This window comes from Odontomachus brunneus, unplaced genomic scaffold, assembly GCF_010583005.1.
Source record: "Odontomachus brunneus isolate Ranch 3 - 2012 unplaced genomic scaffold, Obru_v1 Obru_scaffold_007, whole genome shotgun sequence".
NCBI classification, from domain to species: domain Eukaryota; kingdom Metazoa; phylum Arthropoda; class Insecta; order Hymenoptera; family Formicidae; genus Odontomachus; species Odontomachus brunneus.
Window position 1 is genome coordinate 3,803,116 of NW_022639457.1, and position 19,290 is coordinate 3,822,405.

Consider the following 19,290-nt stretch of genomic DNA (forward strand, 5'->3'; position numbering starts at 1 on the left):
TGATATATGTGATACTTTTGTATCTATAAGCGCGATTCTTAACTCAACTCTCTCATTTGGATTCAAGCCTGAGTATCCTCATTTGATACGAGTTTCAAGTAATGACTATTAATACGGGTTTAAGAGACGTCGGTCCGAAATAGGTCGCGACATTAATTTAACTTAATCGAGAAGTGGAGATTACTCCCTAATAAGGTACTTACGATACATTTCGACGGTCACACACACATCGTTATTTCGCAATTTCCGATATTTCTTTCCGTATCAAATAAGCAAAGGTTGCTCGATGCAGAAAGATTGATATCAAACATGGCCGCGCAATTGAGGACGCGTGCCATCTGCAGGCTCAGTTCCACGACTACCACCCGATAGATAGCTCGATAGATCGATTCTCGAGAGATCAAATCGAGAAATATTTCAGCCATATTCATTTCTACAGCTAGGCGTTTCTCGTAATTAACTCTTAATTAATTAATCCAAAAAGCACGTTACCGCTTTCTGGATTAATCGACAGTCATGAGAAACGAGTAGCTGGACACGGATGCGGTTCTGGCCGGAAACTCTTAGTAACCATTGATCTATCGATGGTAAGGCATCAGCGGACTGAACGTACGTATCTCTCTTCCGACTTATTGCCGGGGCGGAACGAATCGCGAATTCGCTCGGAGTTGGACGCTCAATTAATTTTCCTTATCCTATGCCTCCTTTCCGTCGTTACGTCGATATAAATAGAGTTCCTACTGAATTCAATAAAGGAGATCGCGACCACCGATACTCGACGACGGCAGCGACGGATGGGGAGCTACACGGCTCTCCCTCTCTCTCTATTCTTCCCTCTCTCTCTCTATGTCTCTCTTTCGCTCCGTCCGGCGTGTATCGATTTTCCTTCAAAGCGTATTAGAGGTATTCCGAATATACTTTCCGTGTCGATGAGTAGCCATCCGGGGTGATGGACCGTTAAAAGCTGTTCTCGGTCAAGTGTGGTAAAGTGCTTGCACGGATCGATGGAAACGAACTCGCGCGACGGTTAAATGAATGCCGCGCCGGTGTCTCGTAGAAAATCTTGGAGGAAATTTCCTCCTCTCAAAAATTCATCGTCCTCTTCCGACCGCCCTACACGGTATTTCGAAAGCAAACACGCTCGAGTTAAACATTACTACAGACATAATATTGACACTGGAGCATCTACGGTGGAAGTAGCAATTGCGCTGCGTTTAGTGTTTAAAATAAAGAGAGAGAGAGCCCGCCGACTTATTTTTGCAGCAACAGAGATCTTGAAATTATTATTAACAGCGGGGCGCGAGACGAGAGGTCGAGTAGTTACACGCGGACGCAGGCGAGAGTCTTTTTTCTCTATTTAACTGAAATATATTTCGCTCCTCAAATAGATATACGGGGTGAATGTCGAAGTGTACGTTCTCCGTGTTCCGTCTATCCGAAGCCAATGTTATTGCTCATCGGGACAACGGATCGTAAATTGAAAAATAATTCCAGCTCGTTTCTCAGTAACAATACCTATCCAGGTCGCTTGGAATTGCGTTACACCCCGACAGTACCGACCGACCGACCGACCAGGGTGAGAGAGAAACAATAATCAAGAATCGATCGTGAAGAGGAATCGAGAAAGACGGCCGAGCGTTGCACCGCAGCGCGACGAATCCAACGAAAGCGCTCGTCGGAAAAAAAACGTCTCTAAACAATTTCTCGCACATTTCAAATACGACCACCTTAAGTCTTCTGGTACCGCTGTTGCGGAACCCCGGATTGATGAGGCGAGAAAGCGCATGGCATAAATTTGCGCGTCATTTTCAAATCGAAAGATATTTGTACGAAAGAGAACACTTCAGATCGCTTAAGCACACCGATAGGATGCCATGTGACAGCTATTCTAAACTATTCCCTTGACAGTCAATAAATAATCTTAAAATTAATGTGACATGCGACCTTCCTCTTTAACCTACCTTTCCTCATGATTTCGCCACGTTAATCCTAAGGCTATTTATTGCTTGTCAACAGAAAAAAGATTGTCCCTTCGTACAAATATCTTTTGATCTTAAACTAGCACGCGAAGAATTTCTAGCACGCGTTTTCTAGCCTCTGACGTCATCAATCCAGGGCTCCGCAATACCGCGGGACCAAGAAAGCCTTAATCGATTCTGATGTAACGGCAAGCCAAAAAACAGCGGCTCTGGAGTCGAGAGACCCGGCTAGCTCTCAGAAACGTCTTACGACCACGTTTCCGATAGTTTCTTCCCGCGGAAAAGTTCCTCTGTACGCGGCTTAGCATGTTATCGTTCTTAAGATGCTACAGCGTTTTCCGTGATCTCTTCTCTCTCTTTCACCCTCTCGGCGGATCGAAGAATAACTTCACGCAAAGCGGAAGGAAAGAGTGACCCTCGTGCGCTCTCAAACAGATGTCTTAGAAGTTACGAGGTTTGCCGCTCGGGCAAACCACTACAGCCATTTTAACATTAGCCTGGTGTAGATGGTCCCTTGAACTTACGTGCTCGTTCCGCGGGCTTGCGGCGCACGACGTTTGAACCACGCTAATGGCTCCGAACGCGAGGAATTCTGCCGTAACCGTGCATGCGTCTCAGTTTACATGCCGTAGAACGCTGTTAACATCACGTTTTCAATAGACACGACTGTAACGAGCTGCCGGTGTATACGCATCGATTAATCGATGCGACAGCAACTCGATTTATTAGAGCACTAACGAAGCTTAAATCGTGACCCGGATGTCGATGCAAAACTCTAAACTCTAGACGCGGATTTACGTTGTTATTATTATCGGTTATTCTTTTATTTGCATTGTGCTGATTGTTTATTATTCCGTCCTGACGCGTCACGAACCGCCTGACGAGACAGAAGTGACTCGAAAGAGTGCGACTAAGTTTAGTCCTATTTCAAATTTACATTGTTTCTTGTTAAAATTGTAGTTATTCAGGAGTAGATTAAAGATATATAAGTATAAAGTGCTGAGCGAAATACGCACACCTGACCTCATTTTCGAGAATACACGTTTGAAAATTCAAAAATTGTTGTTGTTATTATTGTTATTATTATTATTCATTGTTGTTATTATTGTCGATTATTTTCTTACTTGCATCGTGCTGATCGCTTATTATTCCGTCCTGACGCCTCGCGAACCGCCTGACGAGACAGAAGTGACTCGAAAGAGTGCGACTAAGTTTAGTCCTATTTCAAATTTACATTGTTTCTTGTTAAAATTGTAGTTATTCAGGAATAGATTAAAGATATATAAGTATAAAGTGCTGAGCGAAATACGCACACTTGACCTCATTTTCGAAAATATATGTTTGAAAACTCAAAAATTGTATTAAAAATCTTTAAAAAATTGTCGAGAGAACTGAGAAATGTGCTCATGTGTTCTACATGTGCAACATGTGTTCTAGACATTAGTACTATGCGACCTAAGCAACCTGCAATAACATGACCAGTTCTGGCCCATGCACAGGATATGTCTCAGTGTGCATGCGCGAAAATACGGTTTTCCTACCAACGCTACTTAGATTAGGAGTGCGACTTTTGGATATTGAAAAATTATTTTAAAGACTTTGGGCATATTAATGAGGGAGTAGAGTCACATTCATTTAAATTATGATCCAGGAAACAGTGCTACGAGATATGTCCACTTGACCTAATTTTCGAAAATACACGTTTAAAAAAAAACTCGAAATTATTTTAAAAAACACCCGAACAATACCCGAACATGTATCTAATCCTGGATATTCTTACTGTTTTGGTTCTCAAATACAAATACTTAAACCCAAGTAGAGTTTTATTGCCTTGTTTCTTTCTAATAACTGTTCGGTATTCTCCCCTATCTAGTTTCTCAATAGTTACTGTCTAATAAATCCTATTCGGTGAAAACTGGCCAATTTCTGTCTAGTTTTTTCTGGAAATTTTGCTACTTAGGAAGTTCCAACTTAAAAATAGATGTATACATATATTGAATGTATACGCGCGCATCCTATGTTGAAAGTTTAGATACTCGTATTTAAGGTCCAGAAAGGTCTTCAAATAATAATGTCCAGGATTAGGTATGTTCGGGAATTAGTTACTTTACATCACTTTTACAGTAATACACACGGAAACAAAGTCCTACTTAGCGTCTTCAAATGATAGAAAACGCACAAACGTCCCTTGCAGATTTCAGCAAAAACTTCTCGGCAAACCTGTCGATTACACGGAGCCAAAGGAGATTGATATAGACTTCCCAGTACCAAAGTGGACGCCACATGGGATATTGAGGTCGAAAGGAGGATCAAAATTTCGACTCGGAGTGTCGCTCACCCGACGACGTGCGATCCGCGAACGTGCGAAGTTCGACGACATTCCTAATCGAATCGGGAACATTTTTCTCACGTACCGATGTCGGCCCCTCACCACGCGACATGGTTACGGGTTATCACGCAACGCTATCCAAATTTGTCGGCGATGTCCGCGACGGTAACTATATGCTTCACCTAGTTTTAAAAGGAAACTTCATTCTTAATCTCCGCGCGCGTATATATCACCGGCCGAAAGACACTCGAAAGTAAGTTTCATAAACTCATCGCCAAGTGTATCAGCGTATCGCCCGTGTCGGCTATGGCGCGCAGCAGCACGGCGAGGAAAATTCGCGCCGGCGTCACCGGAGGAGGTCGGGGACACTTTTCTCCGCGTTACGTGCGATAGGTGCGCGGCTTTCCTTTGCCCTTTCCACCTCTTTTTTCTTCCTCTCTATCGGAATTCGACGCTCTCAGCTACGGATAAAGCTTATTCTCATTATCGATTCCTGCTTCGCTCGAGCGACGTGATAGGAAAACGGCAAACACGCGCGCTATCAGCGCGCATCCGCTTCGAGAGCGCGTCGCGCCCCGTCCCATCTCCTCTCGTCTCGTCGCTTCTATTTCCTTCGACGGCACGTCGAGCGATTCGATACGAGCGCATCCCATTAACGCCAAGAGGACAAATTCGGCCCGGCTAACGGAGAATTGAGAGCCATTACGGCACGGCGAGTTCATGTTACGATTTCCACCCTACTCGCCGTCGTCGTCGTCGCAACGTCGGGAAACTCGACAAAAGAGGAAGAAGCGCGTTTACACCGGAAAGGAAAACATCGAAAACACACGCGCACGGGTCGTCTCGCGCACAAAACCCCAGTGCGCAAATCGAATCCGCGAGAGTATTCGCGAGTATAGCTATCGCGGTAAGCACGGCCGCATCCGCCTCGCGGAGGCATTACCCCGGTGATTTGTCGCGCTCGCGCATCTCTCGTCTTTTCTTATTTTTTCTCTCTCTTCTTCCACCAGCGGAAAACTCGCGGCGCGTTCCCGCGAATTCACGTCGTCCTCGTTCCGTTTTCCTCGCGACAACATCGTACTTCCCCGCGTAAGTTCCATCGTACGATCCCGACTGGGACACGGGAGGGAGATTCTGTCGAATTTCATTCGCACGGATTTCAGCTCGCGCCGCTAAATCCGTGACAATCATTCGTGTATGATCAAGCCAAGAAGGCCAATCGCGTCACATGTTAAATATATACACATATTCTATGTAAAAAGTTCAGATACTCGCATTGAAAAATCAGAAAGACCACTAAATAAGAATGTCCAAGATTAAGTACGCGTCCGAGAATTGGTACTTTTTTCAACAATACACACGAAAACAAAAGTCCCATTTAGCGCCTTTAACCTTTAGACTGCCGGGAAAGCCACACTTTTGTGGCTCTGCACAAATCTCAAAATTCTGCACCATGTGTATGTTATCTATATAGAAAAATTTTTGAGAAAAAAAAACCACTTTTTTAATGAAAAAATGCCGGCAGTCTAAAGGTTAAATGATAGAAAACGCATAAACGTCATTTGCAGGATCTAATGAGGACCTCTCGGCAAACCTGTCGATTAAAAGGAACTAAAGGAGGTTGATTTAGTCTTCCCATATCTCATTGTTCTAATTCTTAAAATAATAGCGTATAAAATAATAGCGTGCACAGTGTTGGAGCTACATGTCGACCAAAAGTGCACGAGCATTTTTGTTTCATAACCGCTTTCGTGAGAGCGCAACGGGGGAGATTTTACAATAAATTATTCCGGAGGCGCTTCATTCTCTGCGCGGTGAAAAGTTGCCGTCGCTGTGACACATCCGTCATTGCGCTCCTCCACAATGACGGATTCAATTATTTTCTCGTTGTCCCATTTCTTCGCGCCGCGCAGCGTGAATCTCTTGCCTTCTCTCTCTTCCTCCCTCCCTACCTTTTGCCACCTTCTCTTTCTTTCTACTGCGCACACGGAAACAAGCTTAGAGAGTAACAGCTTACTGACATTAAAACAATGCCAGCGACACGAATTCGTCCCGAGAAGTGGCGTGTATACGGTAATGCCGGGAGACGCCGGTGGACGGGAAGACGCGACACGTAGTTAAGTAAGTACGGTAAAAGGCGGCTCTTTCCCCAGCTTCGACCGGCTCCCAAGTTACGTCGATATTTCTTCGCTCGACGTTTATAATAACCGCCGCGTTAGCCGCCGCCCGACCAGCTCTCTCTCCCTCCTCCCTCTCTCTTTCTCTCTCTTTCTCTCGGATATAGAACAATACCGAAGGCGCCAGTTTACACACCGACAACACTTTTATGCTCGAGCGCGGCGACGTCAACGTCGCCGAGAGAGCCCGGGTACTCGCCAAGGGTCTATGTAGGTGCGACAAAGTTTAACGACAAACGAGGTTCATTATACGCGCCGAGAAAACAAGCCCGTTGTATATACACGGTCGAAGAAAAATATAGCGGCATCGATCGCGTTCTGTAACGACGTATATCTTGGCACCTAGACACGCGGCTTTACCGGTGAACGTACGTACTCTCCTTCAAAGTAAACGCGCGATACAGCCACTATACAGCGTCGTATCGACGCTCCGGCGGCGGCAGAGCGTCGATATCGCGCGCGCGCGCGCGCGCGCGAGCGTTCTACACGGGCCGATTTCTCGTCGGCACGCGCGAGCAGGAATCGAAGTGTAAATTCCCTAAACGCGCGACAGGGATGATACAAAGACGCGCGCGAAGGGGGCAGAAATGATTAATTGATTTAATCACGCCAAAGCGCGTCGCGAAACGCTGATCAAAGAGAATTATGCAAAATATGGCCGGAACTGCGTGTCGCACGCGTATAACGTGCCCCAATGATCACTCGTGTGTGTGTGCGCGCGCGCGAGTTAACGTAATATCGCGCACGTACGCGGGGGAAAATCGAGTTAGGCGCGGCGTCATATTAGATCGCGTGTCGTACTTCACGTAACGCCGCTAAACGAAAAGTGCAAATCCCGTTGCGCTACCCCGAGCGCCATATCTATCTATCTCGAGCTTCTTGCGCCAGACTGACCTGTTCGGTGACTAAACACCACCCAGTGAACGAACAGCTTGCAGTATTGCGATATTAAGGTATGTGGCACGTTTTATGATTCGTGTGAACAACTAGAGCAAACTCACAGGTGATTATGTCGAAGGAAAGTGCGTCGCAGGCGGTCAACCTGGCTTCGCCTGTTCAGATATTCAAGTTTGGTCCGTGAGTGTTCATTTATCGCTTAGAAAAATTGCTTTGGTTCAAACTGGCCAAAAGTGCTCATGACGAAGATATTTGCACATTCAAAAAAAGACATTTATATCAATGCAATTTAAATAGAATATTTTTATGTTTCTAGGGTCATTGAATTCTTATTCGAGGTAAAAATTGTGAAATTTAAAATAGCGAACCGAAAATTCGAAAAGTCGTTCGATTCGTATAAAAATTGGAATATAAAAGTTTTTAAAACCGCTGATCTAAAATACAAAAAATACATTCATAAATTCTAAATGGCGAATTCAATATGATGGGTAAAATATTCAAGATATGATTCAATTTGAATAAAAATTAATGTTGAAGAGTTTCAATTATTTAAAAATTTTCGCCGCCATATTGGATTCGTCATTTTTTTCAAACAAAAACTTTTAACTTTTATATGATTTTATCAATTTTTATCAAAAGTATTTCTGGCTCACAAGCATTTTTTTCGCCTAACAGTTAAGAGGCTGAACACAAAACATGCGATATCGCATAGTGTTCGCTAATCACTCATCCGTCTTAGTTAATTTCTCGTATCTAGATTATTATCACCATGAATGCGAGACTATTTTTTGAGTGACTAGACAGGTCGATCTCTATCATAACGATTTTTTTCGTGACGTTCCGACGATGTGTCGCACCTGCCAAGCCCGTCCACTCAAAAAATGTTTCGCTGGTCCAGATAAAGTTCTAAATGTCACAGTTAAAATTTATCGTTGCTTTTTGTATCTGCTAGAAAATTGTCTACGACACGTAGAATTTACAACAGCAGTATTCTAGTAATATCTGCGAGCAAATTTAGATAGGTCACCGAGAATTACACATTCGTTTATCTGTCGTTGTTAGTCTTCTTTGTCTAACACACAATCACTTTTACAAAAGATGTGATTGGCCTTGATCTGAATGGCCCCCCATAGAGACTCCTAAATTTCGCGAATAATTCAGATAGAAAAATTCTATTTCTGTTATTTAAATCGATGAAACACAAGACATGTGCAATATCGCGCAGTATTTGCTAGTTACGATTTATCTTAGCAAATTCCTCGTATTTGAATAATTTTCGTTACGACTGCGAGACTACTTTTTGAGTGCCCGGGAGCCTTGAGGTCCAAATGGGGATGACGGGATATCCGGGCGTATGTATGAGTGAGCGACCGGTAGGATAGCGAGGACAGGCGACATAGGTGGTGGGCTCGGGATCTATACATCTTTATCTCGACCGCGATTGCATTGTTAGCATGGAGCGTATTGTTTGAACGTCATATCGGCGCGAGGCCTCGGGCGACCAATCAGCGTTTGCGGTAGCCGTGCCTTATCAAAGATTTCCGCCACCTAGCCGCAGGGCTTAAATCAACCTACCCTTCGACCTTTCTCCAGTTTGCGCAATTCTGTCGCGAGCACCGGCGAACTAGCGCTCGCAATAAGAGATCAGCCCCTAATTGCCAGACTCGGGTGGGAACTCGTAATGAGCGCACGATATCGTTGCCCGCGATCTACGAGTTCACCAGATGGACGACCGATCGATCTACCAACCTACTTATCTAACCATTTATCTATATCTATCTATCTATATCTATCTATCTATATCTATCTATCCATATCTATCTATCTATATCTATCTATCTATATCTATCTATCTATATCTATCTATCTATCTATCTATCTATCTATCTATCTATCGTGGTGGCGGGGCAAAGGCGAAAGAAAAATTAGCAGGCCAGCGCAGCTGGCCGCTATCTCGCGATGGCAGCGCCTACTCGAAACAATATTTTATTGGTCCAGATAGAACTCCAAATGTCAGTTACAATTTATCGCTGTTTTTTGTACATGCTAGAAAATTATCTGTAGTACACAGGATTTGCAACAGCAGCAGTAGCATTCCAACAATATCTACTAGCAAATTTCGGTGGATGTGAGGATTGTACACTACGAAAAATGTGAATAAGTTAATGAGACTTTGTTTACACAAACAAAACTCGTTCAAGCGAACGTTTAGTCGATTGATAGCCAGTTTCACCAACATCGATCAAGTCTTAACCCGAGTTTGAACTGTCTTTAGACCAAGACTTCAATTCAGGTTAAGGTTTAATCAACATTTAAGGACATTGGTGGAATCGAACGAATTGTATAGTTTCTGCGACGTGTATATGTGTGTATGTGTTAATTTTTACAAGTCAATTTTTATAAAATTGACTTTAAATCTGAGTAGACGCCATAGAGAGACTCCCTTGTTAAATTTCATAAGAAGTTCAGATAGGAATTCTGTTTTTGTCATCTGTACTGATTAAATACAAAATAAAGCGATATCACAACGTTTGCCAATCATTTTATCCAACTTAGCCGGTTTCTTGTAACTAGATCATTTTCGCTCTGATTTTTATGCGTGCGTAATCATTGTCGCGTTTGAGGACTTGCGGCAGCCGGGACAATTTATACCAATTTAATTATCCCGTGCGCGATACATGCGCGCGTTACATTAATTAATATTCATCGATAATGGAATACTAGACAACACGTCCGTCGCGCGGGTGCGCGTAACCATGTGCTCATCAAGCAATAATAAGCAACAGTAATTACTCCTTAATTGGATGACGCGGCGTTTTAATAATCATTTTGCAATATGGATCGCGCGACAGATCGGCGACGCGTGTTACGAAAATCCCCGGGACGCTCATAAATAATTAGCGCGAACAGCAGACCGAAGGAATATCAGGGGGGAAAAGAAAGTCCCGTCGATGGTAGACTCGCGGAATCATCGCGCGACATTTTCGTTGCGTGCATTTCTATCCGCTTCATGGTCGCGGTAGTAACTCGGCGACTTTAAAGGTAAATCTCTTGCCACGTCGTCTTTAATGTCATATCCGGCGGTTGCCTCGTCAACGAACGTTCGGTAAATTGGTGACGTAATTACGGATCTCTGCTTGCTCACGGGCTTAGCTGTCCCGTGGAATTGCCCGTAATGGCCGATCGGACGTATCCCCGGTATATCGTTTCATCGGCAACGAAGAGACTACGTATAGAGGAGACACGTATATACAAGTACATTCGTCGTGCTGGCGGCAACGTGCCGCTACAGCTGTCGAACATTCCCTGACGCGCTCGAGGTGCTAATGCACGCGTATGCATGTGTATGTATAGATCGCCCGCAAAAAGCACATGGCCTACTATAGGGAGATAGCGCGAATTTGGTCAAATCTTTATTACTATTTAGTCATCCTTTGTTAGTTTACCCTCCTGCAGGCGCATTTCGTCCTCACTTTAAGCACGTAGAGTCTACCCATTGTAGACCATTTTTCGACCCCGTAGATAAGGTTGATCGATTTTCAAAACAGTCATGTAAAGTATCAATTCAAAATCTTGCAAAAGATTCCTTTTCCGAAAGTATACATAGTAAATAAAACTATGTATAAAAAGGGATGTATCTCTGATTAATTGTGCAAACAACGTTAGTTGTCTGTAGACGTCTGTAGATCACGCGTGGCCATATCTAGGCTCAATGAAGGTCTAACTTAGGGCATGCCTAATTCAGGCAGACTCAAGGCACAATTAATTAGAGTCGGGTTTTCAATGGTAGTTTAAACTTAGATTTCAACTTAAACTCTGTTAAAACAAACGCATTGTTAAAATAGAGTTTAAACTTGAATCCAAGTTTAAATTGCTATTGAAAAACCGACCCTTAGTCGAGTAATATTTCTTTGACAACGCGCCAAAATGAATGCGTCGAGTATTTCTGTGCATTCATTTTGACTGTTCTATTGAATCTGGAGTGAAATGATTCATCAAAGTTTCAGCGACGGTTACAAATCAATGCTAGTCGCCCTTCAGATTGCGAAATCATACTAAAAGATGCGAGAAACTGTTCAGTCCTTGCTGGTGTGACCAAACACAGGGCCCATCACTCACAGAATTCACTTTAGCGCAACTGTCAAACAAAGACTGATTGACGGATCACTCTATACTGTTGTATTTAACTTAACTGACTTTGAAATATGGTAATAAAGATTTGGCCAAATTCGCGCTATTTCTTTCTCTGCATCAAGTGTCACGAATGTTTGCAACAACCCACGTATCGGCGTGCTCGCGGGGAAGAGCCACGCGAATAACGGAGAGGGTGAGAGAGGGAATGCGAGCGGAGATGAATTTGCCTGCGCGCCTCGTTAATTTTTCGCCCCGTGTCGCTGCATTGTTCGCTCGCGAAAAGGATGTTTATCGCCCGCAGCTTGAGAAGACGAGCGAACTATCTTTCTCCGTGCGTGTTTGCGCGGATGCACCGAGAAAGTGCACGAGGGTGATGAGTGAGCGTGTACGCGAACCGGAACCCCTCTATCCTTGTTTTAATGATTTCGATCTAACGAGCGGCCGTCTGAGTTGCGCGCGGGTCTCGTGAAGAGACACACGAGAGACGAACGCGGCGTGACGCACAGCAGTTCGTTAGAAAATCGAAAGGGTGGCGCGAACTAAAGCTACGCGATTCCGCAACGCCTATGTACGATTTGTACGAATTGTTGGGAAATTCCGATATTCTTTGAAGTCCAGTTTTTTGATTGAACCATTGCGCGCCACTCCGCGCTGCAAGCTGCAGTTCCTGTCTATCGCATTTTTATCGATGGATAAAAAAATCGCACGTAGGGGAACATGAAACGGCAATTACAGTTAAACGTGCGAATCAAATTACGCGTGAGTCTATAAAAAAAAAAAAGAGAGAGAAAGAAATAAAACCGTACTTTCCGCAGATAAACGGGAAAAGAATTTGTTTTTATTTGTTTCCTTTTTGCGAGTATCTTTCGTTTCTCCACGACGTTCCAAGGAAGATCGTTCTCTCAGACGTTAGAGACCGTGTTTCGCCGTGCAATCGGTATCGGAGCTCGAAGCGAGTAATGAAGTTTTCTTTGCCAGTAGGTCGATTGAAACGACCGGCATATTCTCGTATTTTCGTTCTCGTTCACGGGAAAGAACGGAGGAGAGAGAGAAGGAGGGCAAGTCACCCGATCGCGGATCAGCGAGCAATCATACTTGAATAGACGCCAACACGAGGCCGGGGTGCGTATCCGCGCGTGCAAGCGCGGGGGTGCGCGTTGATTTGAGATCATTGTACCGTGCCCGGTCGACAATCGAACCCCGACGAGTCTCGAATTTCGTATGCGATCGCACGAATTTCCCTTTCGAGCGTATCGATGATAGGCGCGTATACGCCAGGATCAGGTGGAAGAGACCGGCCTACTCTATCTCGCGGATGAAAAAGAGAAGGTTAAGGTAAAAGTGCCACTACCTGGATACTGACGACACTTCATATTGTGCTTTGGTCTTCAAACGTGAATATTTAGACTTTCAATATAGAACAGATATACAGGATGTCCCAGCAATTTCACAATATCTCGTAAAGACGTAAAGTGGATTGAAGTGAGCAAAAATGTCCGTTTTGCGAAAATCGTAATAATAATCGAGACATTAATTGTAGAAGATTCGTGTAAATAATCACGCATGATAACTGAGAGAAAAATCTCTCTATTATTTTGCAAATAACTACAACTTTTAATATTAATATCAACTAATACGATTTTAATATTAAATTTTAATATCAATATAACTAGACTTTTAATTATTAATACAAGAAAATTGCTTGGTTTTGCGCGATAGTGCAACAATCTCCTTTAATTGATTATTAAAAATCTACTTGCAGTTGTATTTGCAAAATGGTAGAGGACTTTTTTGTTCGGCCTAATATACAAGAAGCACGTCGTCATTCCAGTTCATCTGCCATATCGAGCGTCATCATTTACAAGCCTTCTTCAATTAATATCTCGATAGTTATTGCAAATGTCGCAAAACGATGCAGAAGTTTTGTGCTCACCCCAATCCGCTCTTAAGAGAAATTATCAAGTCGAAGTAGGACATCCTGTACATACATCTATATATACACACAAAGAGAATGTCTGTCTGTACGTCTTCCTATTAACTCCCAAACCCTTTGACCAAATCTTGCATAGTTCTACTCTCGGAATCCCGCAGAAAATATAAGCTACATGAAACTTCGACATCCCTCTCGCTGATTTCATCCCCTTGATGCTTCATGATCATTTAAGTTTAGATGTTCTATATAAGAAGCTCGGACGACGCCGGGCAGTTGAAACTAGTTGAATATATACGTACAAGATGTCTGACACAAAGTATCTTACACTTCGTATACATGTAGTAGATTAACTGAACACGAAATTTGTGTTCAGTTTGACCCAATCTACATGTGCGCGAGATATGGAACACTTTGCGACAGATACTTTGTGCGCTCTACGTTGAAAGTTCAAATATTTGTTTGAAAAACCGAAACGACAAGAACGCCTAGAGTATGTCCAGGCACCGGTATTTTCATCTCATTTCGACCGGAAGAAATAAGAGGACCATCGTAGACGGTCAATGGAGAAACGCGTTTCAAATGCATTTGCAAATTGAACTTTCAAATTCCACGCAGTCGTATCGAACTGGTCCATCCGCGTGTACGGATGTCCGATCGCGAGGGCTGATAATTCCGCGTCAAAGGAGCCCTTCGTGAGATATCTATCGCTAAGAAATGTTCCAGAGGGACGCACGCGATGAAGTCCGAGAAGTGTACGGGACTTTTGCGTCGCAAGCTACGCTTCGCGAAAACCTGATTCGGAGATTCGTTGTGGCTTTCTAGGTCGCGCGAATCTACTTAAGGGACACAGAGATAAAAATTGATTTCACACGAAACCACATCGATATGTTGCTGCAAATAATAGCAGATTGAGTGTGCACACGCGAGGACACATGCTCTGCGTATCAATCGTATAATTCTTCTTTATATCCCTTATTGTTAAGCCACGCTTCGAAACAAAGAAAAAAAAAAGGGAAAAACGAGGCTCTCTTGCCTATTTATATATCGATCCCCGCGTGCGATTCATCCGCACACATTTCCCGTATTGTTTTTTTCACAATGGTATTTATTGAATATCTTTAAAAGCTAGTACAACGCATTCAAAAAAATACCGCAGATATATTTCATTTAGACACTACGATGCTCTCGTAATACAAACAACGCGCGCAACGTGAATCCATCAAACGCGCTATCGCCATAATTCAACCCGTGTATTTCGACCGTATCTCTGAGTTATTTCATGTTCCGTGTGGTCCGTAATAAAAAAAAAAAAAAAAAAAAAAAAAAAAAAAAAAAAAAAAAAAAAAAAAAAAAAAAAAAAAAAAAAAAAAAAAAAAAAAAAAAAAAAAAAAAAAAAAAAAAAAAAAAAAAAAAAAAAAAAAAAAAAAAAAAAAAAAAAAAAAAAAAAAAAAAAAAAAAAAAAAAAAAAGAAAAATACAAAAGGGCATATAAAAAACTAAAAGCAAACGGATAAATTGTAACCGTTGTAAAACTGGTTACTCTATATATATTTTAAAGCCCACGAAGACCACGTATAGCTCGCGTTCTTCGTATTCTGGGCGTTGTTTGGCAAAAAAACCGCGCGCGCTTCACGCTATATAATATAAATATTATTATCGCGTATACACACCTACATGCTTCTCTTTAAGCGCGACCATCGAAACATTTTCAAATTCAAAATTCGCCGAGCGGTTCGTTCGGCAAAACGTTTTTTTTTTTCATATTTACCTTTTTTCATCGAAACGCGTCGCGAAAACGGGACTATAAACAACAAAGCTATTATTCGGCTATGGATCTCGCCTGTCGGTCGATTATCGCCGATACTGCGTCGAAAACGAAAAACAAACAGAGAGCGAAAAAGAAACGAGAGCGAGACGTTTTCGGAAACGTTGTTGCAGTTTGAAGCTTGCACGTGATGTGTATCGCAAATTAATCTTCCGCGTCCGTTCGGCCGGAATTAATGGCGCGGGATTAATTAAATACGGAAGACTGAAGAATTCGATAAACACAACGTATTATTCAACGCACCCGTATCACGCGCCTATGTGCCTCTCGCCGTAACCGATAATCCGTTACAAACGTTTGAATCATGATCGAGATAGCTGATTGAGCGCGATGGATGCAAGAGTGCGAGGGAATCGACGTGTGCGGGAAAGGCCCATAAATGTCAGGAATAAAAATCCCGGTCTGTTGCGCTTGCCTCGCGAGAGGCATATTTATCTTATTCCGGGGGGGAGAGAGAGAACTCGCCCCGGAGAGAAGTATTCCGCCCGTGCAATTCGTGCATCATCTCAAACTTGTCAGAAATGACACGCGACCTTAGCGGAGCCTCCTCCGAACGTACACACGTAACTTCCCCGACATTTACGGACTATTTTACGAGTCTTGGCGCGTCACCATTATCGTCACGAGCGACGCGCGTTCGTCTCTCGTGTCGGCGTGAGAATTCTCGATCAAATCGATCGAGCGAATGATAACAAGGCAGAGACTCACCATTATTAATCGCTGCCAAAGCGACGGCGCCGAGTAACCATGCGACGACGCTGACGGCGGACATCTTCGTTTCCCCTGGTCGCGGCCCTCTCCTCACATAATAATACGTGCCTGCCGTGCGTTAGAACGAGCTGTAAGCAAGAAGACGCATTACATTATAAACCGCGCGCACACGTTGTCGCGAGATATTATAAGTTTGCTCGCGTTTATCTTACAAAGGCGGCGAGAAGAAGGTACTCTCGTAGTAAACGCGCCCAGGCCGGGAAACAGCGGCGCCGGAAGCCGCGGAAACGATTGTGTTAGCGTCGCAATTTGTTACGCGTAATCTTGCGCGCCTCCCTCCGAGCGCGTTCACGATAACAGCTGGATAATGCCGCCGCGCGACGATAATTACTCGATCGCGCACCCCGCGAACCTTGTTTCACGAAAGTACATCTCAATATGCAAAGCTCTGCGATGAATTTCCTCCGATTGCAGGGCTGCATTTAGTCACGGGGCCAAAAAATGTAGTGACTACTTCTTGGCAAAAAAGATGACAAAAATAACCTCTCAGATATCAAACCAGCGATCAAAAATGACATTTTTCGTTAAATTTTGGATGTAACTAACAAGTAAACCTACTCACAAGTTACACTCCGATTTCTTTCTAATTTGGCACAAATGTAGAAATATTTAGAAAAATATTTAGATCATATTTTTACAATTTGGCCTACTTTGAGTTTCGTAGAAACGTACAATTCATAGCTTTTTCATTTTCTCACTCCTATCGTCAACAAGTGCAACAAAAATGCATAAATGCAAGAAATAAAATTGAATACAAGGTATAGGCGTTTTTGGTTTGGTGATTATGAATATGAAGTCAAATATATAAAATTATTTGTATAAATAATAAAATGTTTAAACAAAACATGTAAAAAGTCGAAAAAAATCATTCATACAAATAATTTCTCGGTTTAGTCGAGATTCTAACCATTTTTTACTAATTTAGCACAGATTTGAAATATTTCGAATATTTCGAAATATTTGGAATCTCGAAAGAAATTTAGAATGATTCATGTCTCAGATATGCCGATTTTGTTAAAATTATTTAATTATATATCTTGTATTCAATTTTATTTTTTATGCATTTCTGTTACACTTGTTAATGATAGGAGTGAGAACATTAAAAAGCTATAAACTGCTTGTGAAACTCAAAGTGGGTCAAAATGAAAAATATGACCTAAATATTTGTACTTCTACATTTGTGCCAAATTAGAAAGAAATCGGAATCTTTTGGATAGGTTTACTTGTGAGACCACTTAACAACAAATAAGGAAACTTAACATATAAACAAGAAAATAACACTCTTATCTTCTCGAAATTATCTCTGCATAAATTTTTTGGGCCAAATTGCATTAAACATCTTGATATTAAGATTTTTCCAAATGTAACTTTGATTTGATGTAATTTGTGATTGCGTTGTTTTTGAAAAGATAAAAAACTTATATATATATTTATCTATTGATATCTATTTCACTTTTGTTTTGCACTTAATGATTATCTCAACTAGTGTAACAACGCGGTTGTTGAGCAAGTACACAGAAATTTTTTACGTTTTATGAGCTTTTTCATTGATGAATTATTATTTGGTTTTTTAGTTTTTAAGTACTTTTCTTAATTTTTAATTTTAAATTAAAATGAAAATTATATATTTAAAAAAATTATAGCTGCTGAGGGAAAAGGTGATTATATTGACTCATTTTAGCCAACAGTCCGTTTTTTAATGACTTGTTAATAAAAAGTGACAAAGGAAACTTAAGTGACTGAATGGCAGCCCTATGATTGCTTTGGCACGTTTCGTAGCGCGCACCATTTTGTAATAACGGAAATAAGAGGCACTTGTTCTTTGCAAGAACTTTAGAGTTATGTGTGCCACGAGATATGTGTGCCAAGTCAGAAGTCAATCGGACAATTGGTTCTCGAGATATCTTGTACATCATCAGTGCGCATTTCAACAAAGGAGCTTCGTCAGATAGGAGAGATCGGGGTTAGTTGACTACCGGAGTAAGTTGGTAAAATCGATTATTTCTGCTATTTTCTGACAAGTTATATAATTAAGAAAGCAAGGTTTTTAAACGCGTCGAAAATGGCTTTGAACTCCCTGCTTGCTTGGTTTTAAAATCTGCTAAATAAATCTGTTAAATAATAGAAATCATCAATTTTTCCAGCCTTCCCTATTCTACAACTCGGCTATTTTTAATGTTTTCAAAGTATTTTCGCGAAAAATCGTGAATAAAGAAAATGTTTCATAATAGCTGCGTTGGAAAAAGTTTGTGATTTCAATATTTCACAATAGCATGATTCCTTTTTTATACTGAGAGAAAATATATATATATATATATATATATATATATATATATATATAATATATAATATATATTAAATATTTAATATAAATATATTAAATATTTATATATACTGAGAGAAAATATTAATCTTGGTGAATGTGCTGATAACATAATTGCTTACATAAAATATTTTTCAAATGAGAAAATATATATTGAAGAAAAACCTCGAAAACTTGGCTTCTCGTGAAAATAATTGATTGTTCTATTTAAATAAAAAATAAAAAAACTTAGATTTCAGGAAATATGTTACTAGTGTCCATCAAAAAAATATTTTTTACTTTCTGGAAATACTTTCCAGTACAATTGTGAGATGTTCTAATTTTCATTCCAAATTAAATCCACTTCTTCTTCAATTGAGATATAAGTGACATTTAAAAAGATATTTATATAAAAAGTTTACCCTTTTCTATTTTTTTTCAATGATCGATATCTCCCGCTCGAATTGTAAACGCGTGAACGGTTTTTTCGAGATATAATGTTTTGTTTCTCTCATCGATAATATAAAATCTAATAAATCCTCGAATAAAATATTCATTTCCCCCGCCTTCTACACGAGAACGGAAGAACGATTGATATTCATGTCGCGGTTTCTCGCCGCGGGAATAGATACATGCTCATTGCGATTGATTGTTACAGCGGCTGTAACAGTGATTGCTACATTGCTCGCTGTACACATCGTCATGCTAATCTTTTTGTCGAAGGAAAGCTCATTCCGGGAGAAAAATAGCAGGTGGAAAGCGCGCGGCTCTGCAGCTAACGATCGAGGGTTTTTCACCGCATACGTGACACGCTAGCGCGGCGCGGGTTGACGTGAAGAGAGTTTGCAACGACGATTCTACTTATTCATACCGGGAACAATTTCATCGTTTTAACGCGATCGATCTCGTATTCGCAGCAAAGGGGAAGAGAGGGCAAGGGGAAG

At 41.6% G+C, this 19,290-nt stretch overlaps 1 protein-coding gene across 3 annotated transcripts in view; it reads right to left on the bottom strand.

The window, feature by feature from the left end:
* The window catches only part of LOC116854025 (lachesin-like), a 471,144-nt gene that overhangs the window by 408,171 nt on the left and 43,683 nt on the right, over nt 1–19,290 (bottom strand). For all 3 annotated transcript variants that reach the window (XM_032835486.1, XM_032835484.1, XM_032835485.1), the window contains one exon: nt 15,982–16,112. In XM_032835486.1, the coding sequence (XP_032691377.1) occupies nt 15,982–16,045 (64 nt within the window). In that variant the 5' untranslated portion in view covers nt 16,046–16,112. The remainder of the gene's footprint in view (nt 1–15,981; nt 16,113–19,290) is intronic.